At 47.9% G+C, this 20,110-nt stretch overlaps 1 protein-coding gene across 4 annotated transcripts in view; it reads right to left on the bottom strand.

The window, feature by feature from the left end:
• ADGRE3 (adhesion G protein-coupled receptor E3) overlaps positions 1-20,110 on the bottom strand; it is a 63,842-nt gene that overhangs the window by 39,844 nt on the left and 3,888 nt on the right. For 2 of the 4 annotated variants that reach the window (XM_070625212.1, XM_070625210.1), the window contains exons 2-3: positions 6,264-6,311; positions 5,013-5,135 (exon numbers count right to left, since the gene is read on the bottom strand). In XM_070625212.1, the coding sequence (XP_070481313.1) occupies positions 5,013-5,094 (82 nt within the window). In that variant the 5' untranslated portion in view covers positions 5,095-5,135; positions 6,264-6,311. Of the gene's footprint in view, positions 1-5,012; positions 5,136-6,263; positions 6,312-9,541; positions 9,727-20,110 lie in introns of those variants that run through there. The other 2 variants (XM_070625209.1, XM_070625211.1) reach the window with 2 other exon arrangements.

Here is a 20,110-nt window from a genome sequence, read left to right as displayed (position 1 = left end):
GGGGAGGAGTAAAATAAGAGTGTTTTACAGATCTCATGTCTTTACTGGGAGACGGGAAGTAGGGTGAAATGACGCATCTTGGTGGGGAAAATAATTGGTGAGTTTTTAGAATAACAATCGAGAAGCGTGTTTGGTTATAAAATTCAGAAAAGAGAAGGTAACTGCTAACAGGATGGAAAAGTTTAGTAGACCATCCGAATAAACAAAGGGAAAAATTGAATCAACAGCTACTTGATCAAACAAACACAAATACAAAAAGACAAATGAAGAAATGATACTATAAAATTAATTAATGGAAGGTAAGATGAAAGGAGTAACTATCAGTCATTACACTAAATGTAATAGACTAATATACACTAAATATAAACAGAATTCTTCCATTAAATAGATACTAGCGGATCGGGCGTGGCAGTTTTGAAACACGGCCTCCAATTATTTGACGCTCTTTTCACTGAGATGCGGGCTCGTGGCTGCCTTGGTCGACAGACTGCTGCAGAAGTGGCAATGTGGGACACTGAGGCGAGGTCAGACACCTTAGTGTCTGAGCGGGCTCGTGGCTGCCTTGGTCGACAGACTGCTGCAGAAGTGGCAATGTGGGACACTGAGGCGAGGTCAGAGAACCGTGCAACCCTGTCCGGGCCTCCAGGCAGCCTCTCTCTCTGTAAGCTCCGTGCTGGGACGTCCCTCTCAGAACTCAGCCATCAGCTGTGAGAGGTGGAAGCGCCATGGAGGGACCTGAGATAGGAGCCCCAGCTGAGAATTCCAGATGATTCCAGTTTTTGAGTCATCCCAGCCCAGGCACCAGGCACGTGAGTGAAGATGCCTCAGTAGAATTCCAGCCCTCAGCCACTGGAGTCACCACCTGCCGGGTGAGACTTCTGCCCGAGCCTAAGACAGTGTGGGGCAGAGAAGAGCCATCTGCTGTGTCTTGTCTGAATTCCTGGCCCAGAGAATCCAAGAGCACAATAAAATGGTTGTTTTATGTCAACAATTTTGGGGTTTATTATGCAGCAATAGATAACCAGAACATTGTGCTGAAAAATCACACTCAGCTATATGCTGTTTTCAGGAGACTGACAATTTTCAAAATAAAGGGTTGCACAAAAAGATACTAGGAGAATTAAAATAGAAATAAAACAGAATGTGTAATATTAATATCAGATTCAGTGGAATGTAAGGTTCAAAGCTCTAAACAAGGTAAAGTGGGACACTATGTATTAATCCTTAACGCATTTTTTCTTTCTTTCTTTCTTTTTTTTGTTGAGGAAGATTGGCCCTGAGGTAACATCCATGTCCTTCTTCCTCTATTTTATATGTGGGACACCTGCCACAGCATGGCTTGACAAACGGGGCATAGATCCACGCCTGGGATCCAAACCAGTGAACCCCGGGCTACCAAAGTGGAGTGTGTGAACCTGACCACTATGCCATTGGGCTGGCCCCAATACTTAACACATTTTATGAAGGAAATTATATCCTGGTCATAAATATGTATGCGCCAAGCAACATAGATAAATACAGAAAGCAAAAACAAGTAGAAATGCAAGAAGCAAGAACAAATAAAAATACAATTGTACTGGGATATTCAATATACTTCTCTCAGAAATACCAGATAAAAAATAAATAAGGAATTGGATATCACAATCAGTAAGCATGCACAAACAGAGGAAGGACCTAGTAGACAGAAAATAGTTAAGGATATGGAGAAATTGATGAATAAATAAAAGCAATAAATACACATATATAGAGAATCAGAAAGACCGACAAAGACAGATACACACACAGAGGCAGAAAGAGACAGAGATAGAGATGGGAGGAGACAGAGACCTACACAGAGAGAGAATCTTACTTTCCTTGAGTGGAAAATATATATTTTCTTTTATAAAATCAATCCTATGCTTCCACAAACAAACCTCAAATAAAAATGTAAAAAAGTAGAGATTTTCAGCCATTATTAAAAAAATCCCTAATAAGTTTTTTAAAATTAGAAACGATTCTGTCATTATCTAATAGAATTAGGAATTTATAACACAAAAATGAACAATTGTAAGAAACAATTGTTTCTTAGATGTAACATCAAAAGCAAGAAGAATAAAAGAGAAGATAGATACACTGGACTTCATCAAAATTAAAAACTTTTGTGCTTCGAAGAACACTATCAAGAAAGTGAAAAGACAGCCCACAGATAGAAGAAAATATTTGCCAATCAGATATCTGATAAGTGACTAGTATCCAGAGTATATAAAGAACTCCTACAACTCAACAACAAAAATACAGATAACCCAATTAAAAAATGGGTAAATAATTTGATAGACTTTTCTCCAAGGCAGATATACAAATGGCCAATTAGGACAAGAAAAGATTCTCAACATTATTAGTCACTGGGGGAATGCAACTCAAAACTACAATGTAATACCATTTCATACCCGCTAGAATGGCTATAATAAAAAAGACAGACAACAACAAATTTTGGCAAGGATGTGGGGAAATTAGAACTCTCATACATTGCTGGTGGGAATGTAAAATGGTGCAACCACTTTGGAAAACAGTTCTGAAATTTAAAAAAAATTAAACACGGGGTTATCCTATGACTCACCAATTCTACCCCTGCATGTCCACCCCAGAGAACTGAAAATAGTGCTCAAACTAAAACTCGTACATGATGTTTTACGAATAATGTACATAATACTTGTACACAATGTATCATGAATAATGTAGCAGCATTATTCATAATGGCCAAAAAGTGGAAACAACCCAAATGTCCATCACTTGATGAACAGATAACAAAATGTGGTCCATCCACACAATGGAATATTATTCATCCATAAAAAGGAACAAAGTACAGACACACGCTGCAGTGTGGATGAACTTTGAAAACATTATGCTGAGTGAAAGCAGCCAGACACAAAAGGCCACATATTATGTGATTCCATTTATAGGAAATGTCCAGAGTAGGCAAATCCATAGGGATGAAAAGCAGAGTAGACGTTTCCAGGGGCTGGAGTGAGGGGGTAACAGGGAGGGACGGCTAATGGGTATTGGGTTTCTTTTGGGGGTGATGGAATGTTCTGGAATTAGATAGCGGTGATGGTGCATCACTTTGGAATATACTGAAATACACTAAACTCTGCACTTTAGCAGGTGGATTTTGTGGTACATGAATTATATCTCAATAAACAAGGATGCTGGTGGCTTCACGAGATTGGTTCTCAGCTCTGTCTCCAGCCAGTGTCTCCATCACTTGCCAGGCTGTGGACAGACTGATTTCATTTTGTTTTTATTGAACCAACTAGACACCTCCCGATGGGAGGATCTTTGTACTTGTGATTGCCTTTGCCAAGTATGCTCAAATGTCACCCCCATTTTCCACAGAGTAATCTTTTAAAGTGCACACGGTGAGGCCATACTTTGACATTAACCTGTCATAGTAACAGTTGTCAAACTAGAAGTTTCAGCAGTGGCACCAAATGGAATAGACACCACAGTCCAAGTAAGGAACGAGCCAAGACGCAACAGTTGCAGAGGAGGAGGAGTCTGGGATCTGGTCATATGATTCTTTCACTCTCCACTCGCATCAAAGGTTTAGCAGAGTCAGGAACCGGCAGGTAAGAGAGGGGGTTTGCTTGGAGAGAGCGGACGCTGTGCTGTGGTCCCTCCCCTCCCACCCAAGAGGAGAAACGTGTGCAAGTGCTTTCCTCTTGATTTCTCTCCCAGAGAGCAGGATTTTAAGGCGTTCCTTCAGCTAGTTACACCTTCCCCGCATTTTGTGGGGACGCAGTTGATTGATGCCTATTTCCCCGTGAAAAATCTAAAGGGTGCGTCACTGGCTTGCACAGGGGCAAAGAAGAGGTACCTATGCACCTGCACATCCCAAGTTTCTTGGGCAAAAGGTGTGTGAACACTTCCCGAGAACAAGAAGTGGGTCACGTGCGAGAGATTTCTGCTGCGGGGTTGCTCAGGTTCTGGCCTCCTGGAGTGGCAAACGGGCTCTACCACCGAGAAGCTGGAGGAGACGCAGGATTCCTCCGGCATGAGGAAGGTGTGGCGAGGAATTTGCTGTTATCAGGGGAATTTCAGGGGAGTGATTGGCGAGAGGGGCACTGTCTTCAAGAACCGTGGAGGCTCTTGTGACAGGAAGTGCAGCAAGTCAGGAACACAGAAGCTGAGGGTGCATACTTTCCTGCTGCTCTTTCCTCCTCTGCCTACTGGGTTCCAACCCCAGCAAGACTGGGTGAGGAAGAGCAGCGTGTTAGGTGGGGAAAGAGGAGAGAAGCCAATTATACCCCCTACTCCTGATGGCAAGCTTCTAACTAGGAGCGAGCTTGAGCTAGGGGAGGGGAAAACCCGATATTATTAACAGAAATAAAACAGAATGTGTAACATCAATAGCAGACCCAGCAGAATATAAGGTTCAAAGCTCTAAACAAGGTAAAGTGGGATATTACGTATTGATATTTACATCTTATGAAGAAAATTATATCACAGTCATAAATATGTATGCACCAAACAACATAGATAAATACAGAAAGTAAAAATAGTAACTCAACAAAATATTAACTCAAGGCTGCAGTATTTATTCTTGCATAGGATTGGACATTTAAATTACTGAACTGAGACTGCATTTTGCATCTTAGATGACCATAGGGTTTTATATTAGAAGTTTCTGCCCTAGCTTATGTTCTCTCCTTGCCCTAACTTCAGTGCATATTCTTCTCCTTAACTTAAAAAAAATATAATTCAAGAAGTACTGCCACATTTGTTGCCTGACTCAATCCTCCGCCCCCCTCATGAAGTCGGCATCATCACCCGCAGGTTACGGAGGAGGAAACGGAGGAGGAAACGGAGGTTCCGGAGGAGCCCTCTTTTCTGACATCATGAAAGCATTTCTTTCCCGCCGAGGCTGAGTCGGCAGAGGGTTCAGTGTCGCACACTCTTGTGCCCTCGCCTCCCACAGTTTTTGCGCTGCCTCCCGCCTCTCGCACAACTAGGTGATGTGAGAATGGCTGGTTTACCTGTACATGTCCCGGAGGAGGGCTTGAGGTATTCCTGCCCAGATGCAGACGTGTATCCCATTTTGCACCTACAGTGAGTCATGTTGAAATACTCAGAATTCTGGGGGCAGAAATGCGCGGAGCCTGTGGGGTGAAGAGGTAGGTCAGACGTCACTTGGGCCACCCTCACTTTTTCCTTTGTGAGATATCACTGTATTAAAAAATTAGGGATGCCAAGTGCAAGTTGCAGAAATAAGTGGGATTCCTGTGCACGATAAAGGACTGGAGTTGGCATTAAACAAATTAATTTTAACATGAAATTTTGATTCAATATAATTATGCTATTCTCAAGATCATTGCAGAATTTATAAAAGAGGAGTGAGTTGGTTTAGACCTTGGACCCTGGGTTGGATTCTGGCTCCGAGACTTACTAGCTGTGTGTCTTAAGCTCTCTGTGTCTCAATTCTTTCATCTGTAAAATGGGTTACTGTGAGAAGCAAATTAATATAGTAAAGTGCTGTGGGGTGTGCCTGCGCAAAATCAATGTCAGCTATGATTACAAAAATTTGCACCTGTGGGGTACCACAGAAGGTCTATTCTGATAAGGCACATGTTATCTTTGTAACCCTATATGTCACTTCATTTGGACAGGGTTACGCTGAAGATCTTAATCTGAGGCTCCTTGAGAAAGAACGGGAATCATGGATGAACGAAGGGTCCAGTGGAGGGATCTGCACAGTGCCGGGCCTGGTGGAACTGGGACGGGACAGGATGGGGGCACAGTGCGGAGCCTCGGCCCTCAATGCACCCCCCCCAGGCAGCTGCCTGGAAACACAGAGTCTCAGGCCCCGCCCTAGACCTGCCGAATCAGCGTCTAGTGAGATCTCTAAGGGGTTAATCTGAAACAATCTCGTTCGTTCCTTGTTGACTTGCTTATAATCAGAACGAAATGGTTGCCACCGTCCTCTGTCATGCCCCATAGAATATTTGCTTCATGAGACTTTGTTTCACCCACTGTTCTATTTCTGCATCAGGCACATTGTGGTTAGTAAAAGCAAACAAACAGACAAAAGTAAAATAAAAAGATAAATTTAAAGATATCCAAAATTGATGACATGATCAATTAAAATGAATTGGGGAGCGACCCTCCCAGGTTCCAGCCCAGCACAGGCCCATCTCTCTAGCCCGTCACAGACCCGCGTGGTCCTGGCGCCCTCGGTCTGCACCCTCCCTGGTCTCTGGCTGCGGACAGGTCAGGCTTTGAATGCTCACCTGAGATCTGAGCCACGACTGCCGACACGCTCAGCAGAAAGCAGAGTCCTGAAACAGGGAAGCAGAAGAGAGAGACACGAATGACTGAGGAGAGAGTCCAGGGAACTCGCCACGGGCTGTGTGTCAGTTATCTGCTGCTGTGTAACAAACCACTGTAAAAGGTAGGGGCTTAAAATAAAGTTCACTCTATTATCTCCTGTGGTTTCTGGGGTTCTGGCCTCTGGGGAGGCTCAGCCGGGGGGCTCCGGCCTGGGTGCGCACGCAGTTGCAGTTGGGCAGTGGCTGGGGTGGGGCAGCTGGGATGGCTGGCACTGCTGTCCCTTCGTGTGGTCTCAGGGTTTGGGGTGGTCTGGGCTCCCTCCCAGCACGGCGACCTCCTTCAGGCAGCTTCTACGGCACTTCAGAGCTCCAAGCTGAGTGTTCCAGCAAAAAACGGTGCATCTCCTTTTAAGATCCAGCCCTGGGAGTCACGCAGCTCCCCTTTCAGCACAGTCTCCTGGTTACACGCAAGTGACGGCCCAATGCCAAGACCCCTAACTTCACCTGTACCTGCAAAGGCCCTTTGACACGTGAAGGAGTTCAGGACATGAGACCCCAAAACGTGCTGCTTTGGCTTATTGGCCGTTTTAAGCTGAAGGCGTTCGAGAGACAGCAGAGGCAGGACGGGGTTTCTGGCCTGCCTTTTCCACCTGAAGGCAGGCCAGAAAATTTCCCATGAGGAAGACGCTTTCCCAGTACCGCCATGTGTTTTGGTCAACGGCAGGCCACATAGACGACAGTGGTCCCACGAGGTCAGCACCACGCAGCCTGGGAGTGGGGTGGCTGTGCCTGCTAGGTGTGCATGAGTGCCCTCTCTGATGTGCGCCCGGGGACACTGCAGCGGACTTACAGACACGCTCACGAAGACAACCCTCATCTTCCACTACTTCCCTCCCAGATAGCTCCTAGCCTCTTCCCCACAATTTGCTGCTCCTGTCCCAAATCCCTTTGTCTTGTCATTTCTTCCTAAATTCATCATTTCTTTGTCTAAAAGGTGTAAAAGCTCTGTGCTCTGGTCGCTTCCCGGCTCCTCATCCTCTTGGGAGGGCTCCGAGGTTCACGCCACAATTTAACTAGACTCTACGCTTCCCTCCTGTGAATCTGTCTTATGTCAGTTTAATTCTTATTCCTACACGGAGACCCCAAGAGGTGGAGGAGGGCTTTTTCCTCCCCCACACGTGTGAGGTGAATACTCGCAGGTTTACAGGATTAGGACGTTGACATCTTTGGGGGGCTGTCATTTCTCCTCCCTCGGCCCCCACAGGAGACACCAGGCCTATCTCATGATCAGTTACTGTTGCGACTGCCTTCACGGAGCCTCATGAACACGTTGGTTGTCTAATGAATATATTCTCAGCTGGGCTGTGAACTGCTTAATGGCAGGGTCCCGGCGTATTCCCTGATAAATTTAAATTTCCTTTCCTCCTTCTTTTGTACAACAGTTGATTTGCAGCAGCCACATTCACACTGTACCTACCGCGTGGGGACTGCAGCTCGCGGCCGGACCAGCAAGGCGCGCGGCTGGAGAATGTCTCCCTGTTCCTCAAGCCCAGGCCGTCTGGGCACCGCCATGTTTGCTCAGGGCTGGTCCCCAGGGTCTGCAGCCAGGCCAGCAGCCCCATGCTCCATAATGTGTGCACGCGTCTTAAATTAGAGTCGCCAAAGAGCCCCCGGCCTCCCGGAGTCCTCGAGTTCCAAGAGACTTTAGAAATCACTCGATGACCTTTTGTCGATGAGGAAACAGGTCCCCAGAGGTTGGGTGGCTCGGACATCAGCTGTGAAAATTTGGACAACACACTTAACTTCTCTAAGTTTCCTTACATGAAACAAGGTGATAGCATCGCCTGCCTCCCGTGGTTGGGACAGCGACATGAATGAGGAAATTCGTGAGGCGCAGTGTCTGGCAGAAACCACTCCACACATGCTGGCTGGCTCTATGACCATTTTATTTGCACTAGAATCCTATTCTAACCCCTGACCTGGTGCTCATCCTACGACACTGCTCGTCCCACCCAGTAACGGGCAGAGGTCATGGAGAACCGAAACACAGACAATCCGTCTCAGAAGGTCCAGGAGCCTGCCTCCAGCTGCCACAAAGCAGGAAACATCTTGTTTGAGCTTCTCTCGTTTAGATTTTTTCCACTTTATTGAGGTATAACGTATATGCAAAAAAATTGCACACTCTCTCACTTAAATTTGACCCCGCAGGCGCGTCCTGGATGCCTCCCGCACATGAACTGCTGAGGGAGGTCTGCAAAGGAAGGGATGCGGCTTTGCCTTCAAGTAGCTCGCATTACCTCCACAGACTTTATGCTCCGTCACCTGCCTTTGCCACTAAACAACCGTGAGACTTGGAGCAAGTCACATAAGCTCGGACGCCATGTCGCATCTGTAAGGTGGAGATGCTGTGCCGTGACGGAAGTAAAACAGTGTTAGCCTGACGCCAGGCTAAGGCAGGTGCTCGGTAAATGTAAGCTTTGGTTGATGGTGTGGCTACTGGTATTGTCGCTGGATCTGAAGCCAGAGGATGGATGGGATTCAGAGTTGGGGAACCATCTGCACAGAGGTGGCGGTTGGAGCCACAGGATCACGATCCTCTAGAGAGAGGGAGTAGGGAAAAAGAAGAAGACCCCAGGCAGAATCCTGTGGGAGGAGCATCGCAGCAAAGAGCTAGAGACAGGTGGCTTCGGTTGAATCCTGGCTCTGCCATTTATGAGCTGTGTGCATTTGGACAAGTAACATAACCTCTCTGTGCCCCAGTTTTTTCATCTGTAATATGAAGATAATAATAGTACCCACCTCATGAACCTATTGTGAGGATTAAATATGTTGATACACATAAGGTGCATAGTGAGTGCTAAAAAATATTCGCTGTCATTATTATTAATATTCTTGGTACGGGAAATGGAAACATGAGGAGGAGGAAAGAAGAGCAAGAGAGACAGAGGAGAAGTCAGGCCGTGCTAGGTCACGGGAGTTACCAAGGGGGAGAGGGTGTCAACCAGAAAACAAACCTGTGAGGAGGGAGATGAACAACTCGTCGGACCGGACTGTAAGGAAAAGGTTAGGGATATTTGAGGCCAGAGCTTGAGCAGGGTGGCGAGGAAGGAAACCATAATCCAAGAGAGAAAGAGAGGGTCCCCAGCAGAGCAAAGAGGAGAAGGTCACACAGCGGACTGCGGAGCCTGCAGCTCCTGAGTGGGTCGGCTGGGGGGCAGCCGTCGTTGGGGTGCACCTACCTGGAAGGAGTGACGGCCCCGGCATGGCTGCGTGGGGACCCTTGCCAGCAGGCTCCCGAAGGTCCCTGCCGTGCTTTAGGCCCGTCGCTTTTCTGTCTCCAGGAAACTTGGTGAGAATTGACACTTGTATCTTAGATCAGTTGCCTTAGGAAACTGCTCTCAGAAAAGAGAACTTCTCATCTTTCATCATCAGACCGATGGTTCTGCTTTTGACTTGTTTTCTGTAGCTTTGCTGCATGTATTTTCGCCTGCTTCCTTGGTCGCAGGTCTTTCCAGCTGTTGTTGGTTGCCTTTGGGATGACAGAAGCCCTTGACCCCAGGAAAGGAACGCCCTTTCGTTACACAGTCTTGTCTGAGAGGCACGAAGTGACTTTGGAGTCAAAACAAACCCTCCATAGCCCTTTACTTTTGAGCCAAGCAGGCCAGGATTTAGGGTGTCTCTGTTGGTGTCTAAAGTTTGTGGAGGAGTCATTTTCACAAATCTTGGGACTTTTTCCCCTGGAGATGGCACTCACCAGATCTCAAAGTCTGGTAGAAGGCGATGTATTGTTTCGTCACTTGGGGCGACGCAGACCAATAGCAGCATTTGGGAGAAAAGGCCTGTAAGTCATTTCCTCCTTCGGGAAATATTTACGAAGACAAATACTGTTAAGTGACAGGATCTGCACTACCTTACGGGGTGCCGCTGTGCACACGGCTAACACAACCTGTCCTGTGCAGCGCTGAGGGTCTGCTGGGGAAGCCCCATGGTGGGACTGAGCTTCTTCGTAGCCCTGTGGTGGCAGGCGGTGCCTCTTTGAATGCCCAGCAATCCGAGAAACCCAAGATCCAAGCAGCAAACAAAAAGCCGCTGCTAAAGTGCCTCGAACATGCAGACAGGGTATTCCACTCGTGACACACGGAAAATGTCTTCAAGTCGTTTCTCCTGGTTTCTGCCGTGAGAAAGCCACCCCCTGATGCCTTTTCTCGTTGCTCTCTGAGTTGTGTTGGAGAGGGGTTTGGAGGAGGTTCAAGTCACAGAAGGTTTTTAAAGCAGATGTGGGGATGTGGTTGGCTCTGTTTTGGGGGAGTGTTTGGGTGCTTTGTGGATGGGAGACGGCAGGAGAGGGTGTGGGGTCCGGGTGGACAATGATCTGGGCAGAGCTAACATCTAGATGGTCTCTCTGCTTCCTTTCTCCCTCTGCTCGAGAACACCCCCAACCAAGCAGCCAGAGTTCTCTCTCAAATCAAATCACGCTCTACCACTCCTCTGCTTAAAACCCTTCTAAGGCTCCCCATTGCACTCGGGATAAAACCCAGACATCCTGCTATGGCCTATAAGGCCCTCCGTGATCTTTCCTCATCTACATCTTAAATTCATTTGCTATGAGTCTCCCCTCTGTCCCTATGCATCAGCCACAGGGGTCTCTTCTGTTCCTTGGGCACATCAAGTTCTCCTCTACCTCAGGGCCTTTGCACATGCTTTCACACTGCCTAGATTGCTTTCTACCTTTATAGTCTTGTGTCTCAGCCCACAACTCATTTCTTCAGACTGGCTTTCTGTGACCACCTCACTGAAAGAAGTCCTGCCAAATTGCCCTCAATCACCCAGTTTATTTCTGTAATTGTATTATCCAAACCTGTGATTATCTTATTTGTTTCTGATCTGTCTCTCCCATCTAGAATGTAAACCCACAAAGTTTTCTTGTCTATCTTGCTTCCCATGACATCATTGCTGAATAAATGACTTGATGGGTCGACTGGAAAAAAATTAAAAAGAGTCTGTGGGACTTGGAAGTGGGCAGGGGAAAGGTACATGAGAGGGACGAGTTAACTCCTAGTTGTTGTTGTTTTTGTTCAGGCATCTGGGTGGATGGCAGTGCCACTTTTCTATAGAGAAAGGAAACATTGGGGGAAAAGCAGATTTTTGGGGAGAAATAGATTTCAGTTTGGGATAGGTCAATTTTGAGGTGCTGTGATTTCAATATACAATGTATATATGGTATGGATTACAGAGACAGGGCTCCCCCCAGCCAATAGATGATAGTAAAAGTCATGGTAATGGGTTAAATCATTCAGGGAGAGAGTGTAGAGTGGGAACAGAGCCCTGAGTAAGTATTTAATAATCAAGTAGTGCAGGAGTGGCTAATAGAAGAGGCAGGGCGAGTGGACACAGAATTGAGGGAAATGAGGAGAGTATGGTGTCATGGAGGGCAAGAGACCGGACTGAATTAGGATTAAAAAATACTCACAAGACAGAGGAGGTCGTTGGTATTCTTAGCAACAGCAGTTCTGGTGGTGAGGATGATGGTGGCGATGGTGACGGTGGTGATGGTGAAGACAGTGGAGGTGGCGGTGGTGATGGTGACAGTGGTGATGATGGTGGTGAAAATAGTGGAGGTGTTGGTGGAGGTGATGGTGATGGGGACAGTTGTGCTGGGGGTGCTGGCACTGATAAAGGTGGTGGTGGTGGCGATGGCGACAGTGGCAGTGATGGCAGTGGTGATGATGGTAGTGAAAATGGTGCAGGTGGGGGCAGTGAGGGTGGTGGTGAAGGTGATGAGAGCAGTCATGATAATGGCGAAAGTGTTGGTGGTGATGTGATGTGGTGGTGGAGGTGATGATCGTGGTGGTGAAGGTGGTGGAGGTGGTAGTGATGATGCAGGTAGTGGTAATGATGATGGTGGAAGCCAGAACGGAGTAGATTGAGGAAAAAATGGTAGGTGACGAAGAAGAGAGACAAATGCGGTCAACTCCAGAAACAGTTGGAGACAAGTCTGAGAGAGAGGGAAGGTGAACAGAGGGCCTTCCTTGGACGGTTGGAGCATGGTGGAACTCGCTGGCCTTTGGGCATGTCAAGGCCATCAGTGCTGTGTGGTAAGTGTGTGGGGCTCCCCACATCTCACTGGGCCAGCAGGCATGCAGCGAGTCTTCCTGTTCTCTCTCCCTGGGGTCCTCTGCGGGTGGGATGATAGTTGGAGGAAAGAGTTGATCAAGAAAGACGGGTGGTGTCACCTAGTGGTCAGGCCAATGCTGTTACAGACTGTTGGCTCAGAGCTAGACTGTCTGGGTTCAAGTCTGGGCCCTGCCACTTCTGAGCTGTGTGACTTTGGGAAAGTGATTTAACTTCTCTGTCTCTCAGGCAACTCTGATGTGGGGTAACTTCGATAGTCTCCTGATTGGTGTCCTCCTGCCCCACCCTCCGCTGTGCAGCTGAGAGAGCTTTTCTCAAACACGAATCTGAGACCATCGCATGCTTGCCTTGCAGCCCCACCGATACTCTGCCGGCGAAATGTGCTTGGTAGGCACACAAAGTACACCTGGTCTGGCCCCAGTCCACCTCCCCAGCCTCATCTCCCGGTTTTCTCCCTCAGGCTGCCCACCCACCCTGACCTGCTTGCCCAGGCGTTCCTGAACACCACGTGATCTTTCCAGCCTCCAGGCCTTTGCATGTGTGGTCACCTCCACCTGGAATTGCCCTTTTCCCTCCACCGCTCTGCCCCTGGCCAAGTCCTTCAAGTGTGCACGGTTTTGTACATCCTTCCTTGACCTCCAAGGTAGACCCCACACAGCCCCGCTCTGCCCCCTTCCCCACCCCCAAGGTGGAGTTAAGCTCTCCCTCCTCCGTGCACGCCACACTTAATCAAATCTAAGGCATCGTGAACTTTAAGGTTCACCATTATTTTACATACCACCAAACCTAGGAACTCAACTGTGACACAATGCCTTCTTGTTTTTAGAATTTTCCTTTTATTCTTATTGAGTGAACTATTGTAAATTTATTTAGAAATGGATGCATGGATGAAAAGGAAATAGAAGTGGAAAATAAGCTGGTTAAGATATTCTTGACATTTCTTTACTTTAAAGTAAAATTACTTTAAACACAGAGCTATCAATGTTTTGATGTCCATGTTTCTCTACGTCAGTAGCTCTCAACATATGGTCCTGGGACCAGCGACACTGGCATCACCTGGGAATTTGTCAGACATTCAGATTCTCGGGGCCTGCCCCAGACTTGATGAATCAGAAACTCAGGAGTGGGCCCAGCAGTTTGTGTATGACAGCTGCTCCAGGTGAGTCTGATGCTCGCTCACGTTTGAGCACCCAGCTCTGCACGGTATTCTCCTCTGGTCCATCAAGAGTGTGGCGATGTGATATTTACCAAAAGTACCCAGAAAGGAACCAGAAGCCACTGCTGACTCTCTACTACCCTCACACTGTTTATAGTACAGCACCCAAGTATAAACCAAATGTCCCTAGCCTTTCACTTGTGATGACAAAATGAGGTTAGAATTCCTTTTTGTAACCAAATTATTACACCATAAAACTCCAAGGGCTTTCTTGTTGAAAATCAGACTCTCTAAAAGTGTCTTCTCAGTTATTTCTGAGAGTTTTCTGCAGTCCACCTCATAGATGCCCTTTCCATTCATCCACCCACCCACCCACCCATCCACCCATCCATTCATCCACCCATCTACTCACCCACCCACCCATCCATCCACCCATCCACCCATCCATTCATCACTCCCCCTCTCCCCCACCCATCATTCCATCCTTCCATCCACTCATCCATCCATCTTACCTTTCCATCAATCCATTCACCCACCCACCTTTCCATCCATCTACCATCCGTCCATCCATCCCAGACTTTTCCCTTACTGCCAGACATCTGTCTTTGCTATTGTTGACCTCTGCAAGCAGTCTGTTCACTCACATGTGCTGGTTCCTCTCCCTGACACTCTTACAGTGGACTCAGGTTGGAAATGCTGCTCTCTCTGCTTCCTCCCAGCACATCTCGACTGGGCTGTGATGTTTAACAAGGCTTTACTGAGGTCGGAGGTAGTCTGATCCTGTTAAATATAAGTCAGACCCTGTTCCTCTTCTGCTGAGAGCCCCCATGACTTCCATCTCACTCAGAGTAAAACCTGAAGTCCTCACTGTGGCCTGTAAGGCCCCACATAGTCTGCCCCTCTCATCTCCTTGCCCTCAACTCCTTCCAGTCTCCCCCTCCTTTTCTCTCATTCAGCCACACTTACTCCTTGTCTTTCTTTAAACATGCCGGGCACACCCCTACCTCTGGGCCTTTGCATTTGCTGTTGCCTCCACTTAACTGCTTTTTCCCCAGATACCTGCAAGTGACCACACGGCTTGCTCTCTCACTTCAAGTCATTGCTCACACGTCCTGTTCTCTGTGAGGCCTTTCCTCACACACACACACACACACCACACATGTCCCATCCTCTTTGTCCAGTTATTTCATTCATCGTACCCATCACCTTCTAACATACAAAACAATTTGCTTATCTACTTTCTTTATTTTGTTTCCTGTCTCTCTGTATTGCTGGAATGCCAGCTCCGTGGGGCAAGGATTTTGGTTTGGTTTATTCATTGCTATAGTTCCTGGAACTCACACAGGCTCTCGCATACAGCAGGTGCTCCATAAATATTCACTTAAGTGAATGAATGGGCACAGAGAGTAGTTCTCCACTGCTTTTAGAAGTGTCGCCCCTTGGTGACGTCCAGCTCCTGACTGGCTCTGGAGGCCCCCGGGTGGTGGGAGCCAGCAGCTCGGCGCTGACAATGGGAATCTCTGGCATCTGCACCCCTGAGTCCAGGCTCAACCTCCACCCTCACCTCAGAGGGGCTGCTCTGTCTTCGGTGGTTCGAAGGACAAAAGAGCAACAGAACGGGCAAAAATCCCCGTTCTCACGGAGTCTTCTTTCTTTTTCAGGCTCTGTTCCTTCTACCTGGAATTCCCTTTCTCTCTGTAACCCTAGGATCCCTGTCAATTCCTCGACACCAAGAGGGAACACTTCCACCAGAAAACCTTCATAATAGTCCCAAAGGGAGCCGATAATAATTGATAGAAATTTCTTCATAGTGCGGCTGTCTTGGGACAGTTGCCTACAAGAAGATCTGAGGGAGGAATTGGGATGTCTATGATTTGTTGGGGGATCAGGGTTGGGATGTACTTGATTTGCTAGAGGGATAAATGTTGGGATGCACATCATTTTGGGGACGAAGGTTTGGGATGCAAACGACCTGTTGCTGGGCAGTAAGTGTTGGGATGCACATGAGTTGCTGGGGGGTAAGTGCTGGGATGCACACGAGTTGCTGGGGGGTAAGTGCTGGGATGCACATGAGTTGCTGGGGGGGTAAGTGTTGGGTGACTTACTGGGGGGTAAGTGTTGGGATGCGCCTGAGTTTCTGGGGGGGTAAGTGCTGGGATGCACACGAGTTGCTGGGGGGTAAGTGCTGGGATGCGCATGAGTTGCTGGGGGGGTAAGTGTTGGGTGACTTACTGGGGGGTAAGTGTTGGGATGCGCCTGAGTTTCTGGGGGGGTAAGTGCTGGGATGCACACGAGTTGCTGGGGGGTAAGTGCTGGGATGCACATGAGTTGCTGGGGGGTAAGTGTTGGGATGCGCATGACTTACTGGGGGGGGTAACAGTCAGGAGAAGGGTTCTGAGGAAGCAGGATAGGGATGGGAGTGAGCTAAATAAGGATGTGGGCTCAGCAGGAGAGTAGCCTCATCTTAATTCCATGGGGGAGCCCAGGAGTATGCGCCGTGGAGTTGACCCATCTTGAGGTGCGGCCTTTGATCCCCCTGTGTCAGTCAGTCATCTGCTGTGGGAAGTCCCTGGTGGTGGGGTGGGGACATGACATAACCTGTGGGCTGTCCCGGGGGTGGGGTGGGGACATAACCTGTGCGCTGTCCTGGGGGCTGGGGGTGGGGACACAGCCTGAGAGGGAAAGTGATGGATGGGTCCGGGCAGAGCACCGGGCGTGTCCACTACAGTGATCAACCCTTTTTCTGCGTTATGTTTACCCACTACCTCAATTGTGGCTACACAGAATGTGAATGTCATGTCCTCTTCATTTCAGTGTTCAAAATAACAAGGATTTCCCCTAAGCCAAGTTGCATCATCACATGATAAACTTGGAGGTGAGCAGCTTCCACAAGATTCTTAATTCTTACAGCCTTGAGGATCATTGTGGCAGCCAGTTTGTCAGTTAGGATAAATTCATCTAAGTGTTGGTGTCAATCTCTAAAGAGGATGTCATTGGTGCCTCACCCAGATCCCATTTTCTGGACTATTTCCTAGAACCATTTCCATGAAAATGTACTTTTTAAAAAAACATGGAAAATATCAAATTTTGTTAATTCCATGAAAGTATTTCCCCCTAAAGAACAAGTGGATTTTCCTGTATGGACTCATGCCCCAGCTGTTGTGGCTTGGTTACCACTCACATCTGCCCCTTCCTCTAGCGAATTGCCCTCCGCTGGGCAGGGGCTGCCTTCGGAGGCTGTCGTCCTTATCCTTAGGAGGAATCCTGCAGCCAATGACAGTCTGAGCCGGGAGTACCAAAGGCCAGCCCCTTGTCTCAAAGTGGGAGCAACTCTATGGTGTCACTCATGCTCCAGGGTCCCCGTGGGGTCAGGATGATGTTGAATCCAGCTGAACCCACATCTTTGTCCAACGCCTCCATCTGCCTTACCCTGCCTTCCTCACTCCCTCTCTCCCAGGGGCACCCCCAGTAAGTCACGAGCGCCCACACCTGGCTAGGGAGCCTGCCTAACACAGTCCTTCCTGGTTGGGTTACGTCACTGAACTAGGAAAACATAATTCAGTTTCCAACTTTGGTTTTATTCTGAGACAAGATTTAGAAGTACTATACTTAGATTAACGCAAGGCACAAATAGGATCCCTATGAGCAATAACTGTATTGATGACGATGATGGTTGAAGCCTGTTTGGACCCAGATGCAGAGGACTTAGCTCTTACACCATACTGCCATCTTCTGGGAAAACTAGAGAATAAGAAGTTCAAAGTCGCTTCAAATGCAGGGCTTAAGCAGGACTGAGCCATGGATGAAGGTCTAAATTTTTAGGGCATGAGGAACCGATGCATGTCCTACAGAGATATTAAGTACTTCTTTCTAATATCATCTTACATCTATTATCACGTTCTTATTGCACTTGAAAATTCAGGTTCGGTGATGCTAAGTTAATAAGCTAAACGTAGTAGTGAGGGCCTGGAAATGGGAATCAGGAACCGAGCCCTCACATTTACCCATCCACCCATCCATCTGTCCACCCATCCAGCAAATGTTTAAGATACGACTTCTCTGTTCTTGCTGATTTCATGTCAGGTTGATTCATTTTACTCAATCTTAATTTTCTCACATTTAATATGGGGTTAAGTTTGATGATCCATTTACTCTTTAGGGGAAATACATTCATGGCATTAACAAAATTTGATCTTCTTTTCATTTATTTATGGAAAAAATACATTTTCATGGACATAGTTTTAGGGAACAAAATCAGGTATTGGGGCAGAGCAAGCTTGGGAACAGACAAACATCAGGGGAGAAGAATAAGGATGTCGCTGTGTAATTAACTCACAGCGCTGACAGAGTCTGAGCAGCTATCGTAAAATATACATTACTTCAACCTTAATGACTTCACCACACCGCACTATATGGAATTATTTATGAGGCCCCTACTGATGGACGCTTAGGCTGCTTCCTGCCTCACCTCGTAAACAAAGGCTGCTGCGTGAGCATCCACATGTGTTAACACTGAGATTCTGCGCAAATATTTCCTTAGAGCAATTTGCTGGATCTGGGCCAAAGGGTAAACACATGAACAATTCTGATTTATTCTGGCCAAATGGTGCTTTAAAAAGATTCATGATTTATATGCGCTCTTGTATGGATCGCCTCCTCTTCTCTTCGGTAAGGGAGGGGCTCACGCCTGAGGGCTATGGGGATGGTTGAACACATGACACCCGACAATGGACAGATGGTACCGACAGCCACGTTTTCTCACAGCCCAGGGAAAGAGGACACCATGAGCCATGCAGGGCTGTGCGGGTGCACTCAGGCACCGGGTGGAGAGCGGGCGCTGCCTGGAAAAGAGGGTGAGGTGCCTCCTGGTTCCCATGGGAGGATGTGATCGGCTTGAGCAACTCTGAAGGCTGCCAGGGCACTGGAGCCTGCTGCTTTGGGATGAGCAGGAACTGTGCCTGGTCCCCACGAAAAGACGACTGTTTGGCTTGGGGATCATTTCTGTGGGAGTAGAGTGGGGAGCCATTCAAAGTTATCCTGGTTTTCCCCAGATGCCAAGGCAGCACATAATAGTGGACCTTAATTTTAGGCCTTCTACCATACCTCTGAAACAATACAGTCGAGTCCAAAGAAATAATAACGACTCATACAAAAGCTCACCTCCTAGACACAGGCAGGATTCATACTGAGACTTCCATTTATCCTCATCTGCGTACATGCAGAGAGGAGGGTGGCAGACCAGATCGACTGTGGGGAATATCTGTCCTTCTGTTTTGACCGCCCAGCTCATCGCCTCACTTCCCGTGATTCTCACTGTAGAAGTCAGATCCTGTCTTTCCTTGGCTCCCGTGTCGCACGGGTCTAGGCTCTACCAAGCAGATGCCCCATCACTTGGATCCCAATCTAGCAATGCCGAGAGCGAGAATTTTGTGGGAACAATGCTGGTGAGGGTAGCAGCAGCTACACAAGGTTTCCTGGGGTAGCAGTGCCAGAGGATGGAGAGTTAGCAGCCAGTGCCCAGGGCTGGCCACATCAGTGCCTAGGCTGCGGGGTCTGTGCCTGTCACGTGGAAAATTACCTTAATGCCACTACACCAGGCGAGCCATGTTGGGGGGTCACAGAATAGAGAGGCTCAAACTGAAGTGCTTGAATCACAGGGTTTGCTAAATAAAGTTATAACACACAGTGATAAGAAGAGGAGAGATGGAGTCAATTAACACACTCAGGGCAAGCGGACAGACCATGCTGAGTCCTGGGTAGATGATGTTCAGATGTCTTTCTCCCTCTTTCTGCCATATCAGGCTTTCCTGCTGCTGACGTGGGCATGAGGACAGAGCTGAGGTTTGAGCAAAGGGTCCTCAGGCAGAGGTGCCCTGGATCAATGACACATGCCTGCTCTGTCGAGTGTATGTCAGACGACAGATGCAGCCTGCAGACCTATGGAGACACACTGGAGACACAGGCGACAGCACACCTGGCCACAGCTATAGCTCGCCAAGTAGCCTGCAGAGTGGCCATGGCACTTCTTGGGCGAAGACACGTGGGGCCAAAATCAGCGTCCCCAGTGGGCGGCCAACGCAGCCCTCATGAACACCGAGTGCTTCATATGCCTGTGTATACATAGAGAATTGTGACTATCGGGCGCCTCTCGGTCCTTCTTTCTAGGTTAAGAAAAGAGAGAAATTTGCTTACTGGTGACCTATCTATACTGACAGCTTATGAGTCTCCTCCATCCCATCTGTCTTGCTCTCTGTAGCAGAACTGAAGTCTTGGACAACACACGCGAGCCCCAGTGCCCAGCAGTGCCGACAGGGTTTTCTCTGCATCAGTCTGCAGCGTGATTTGGGACCCTAATCTGGGTTGCATAAACTCCTGAAGAGTCTTTGAGCGACTTCATATTCAATGATAGATTCATGTTCAGCCTAAAGTACTCACAGTTGGTTTCTATTTTTTGGAACTAAGAACCCTCATTGACATAGAAAGTAGTACAGAGTGGTTGCAGGCCACAGATTCTCAAAGA

Source organism: Equus przewalskii, chromosome 6, assembly GCF_037783145.1.
Source record: "Equus przewalskii isolate Varuska chromosome 6, EquPr2, whole genome shotgun sequence".
In the NCBI taxonomy this organism is placed as follows: Eukaryota; Metazoa; Chordata; class Mammalia; order Perissodactyla; family Equidae; genus Equus; species Equus przewalskii.
This window is presented reverse-complemented; position numbering and strand designations above follow the sequence as displayed.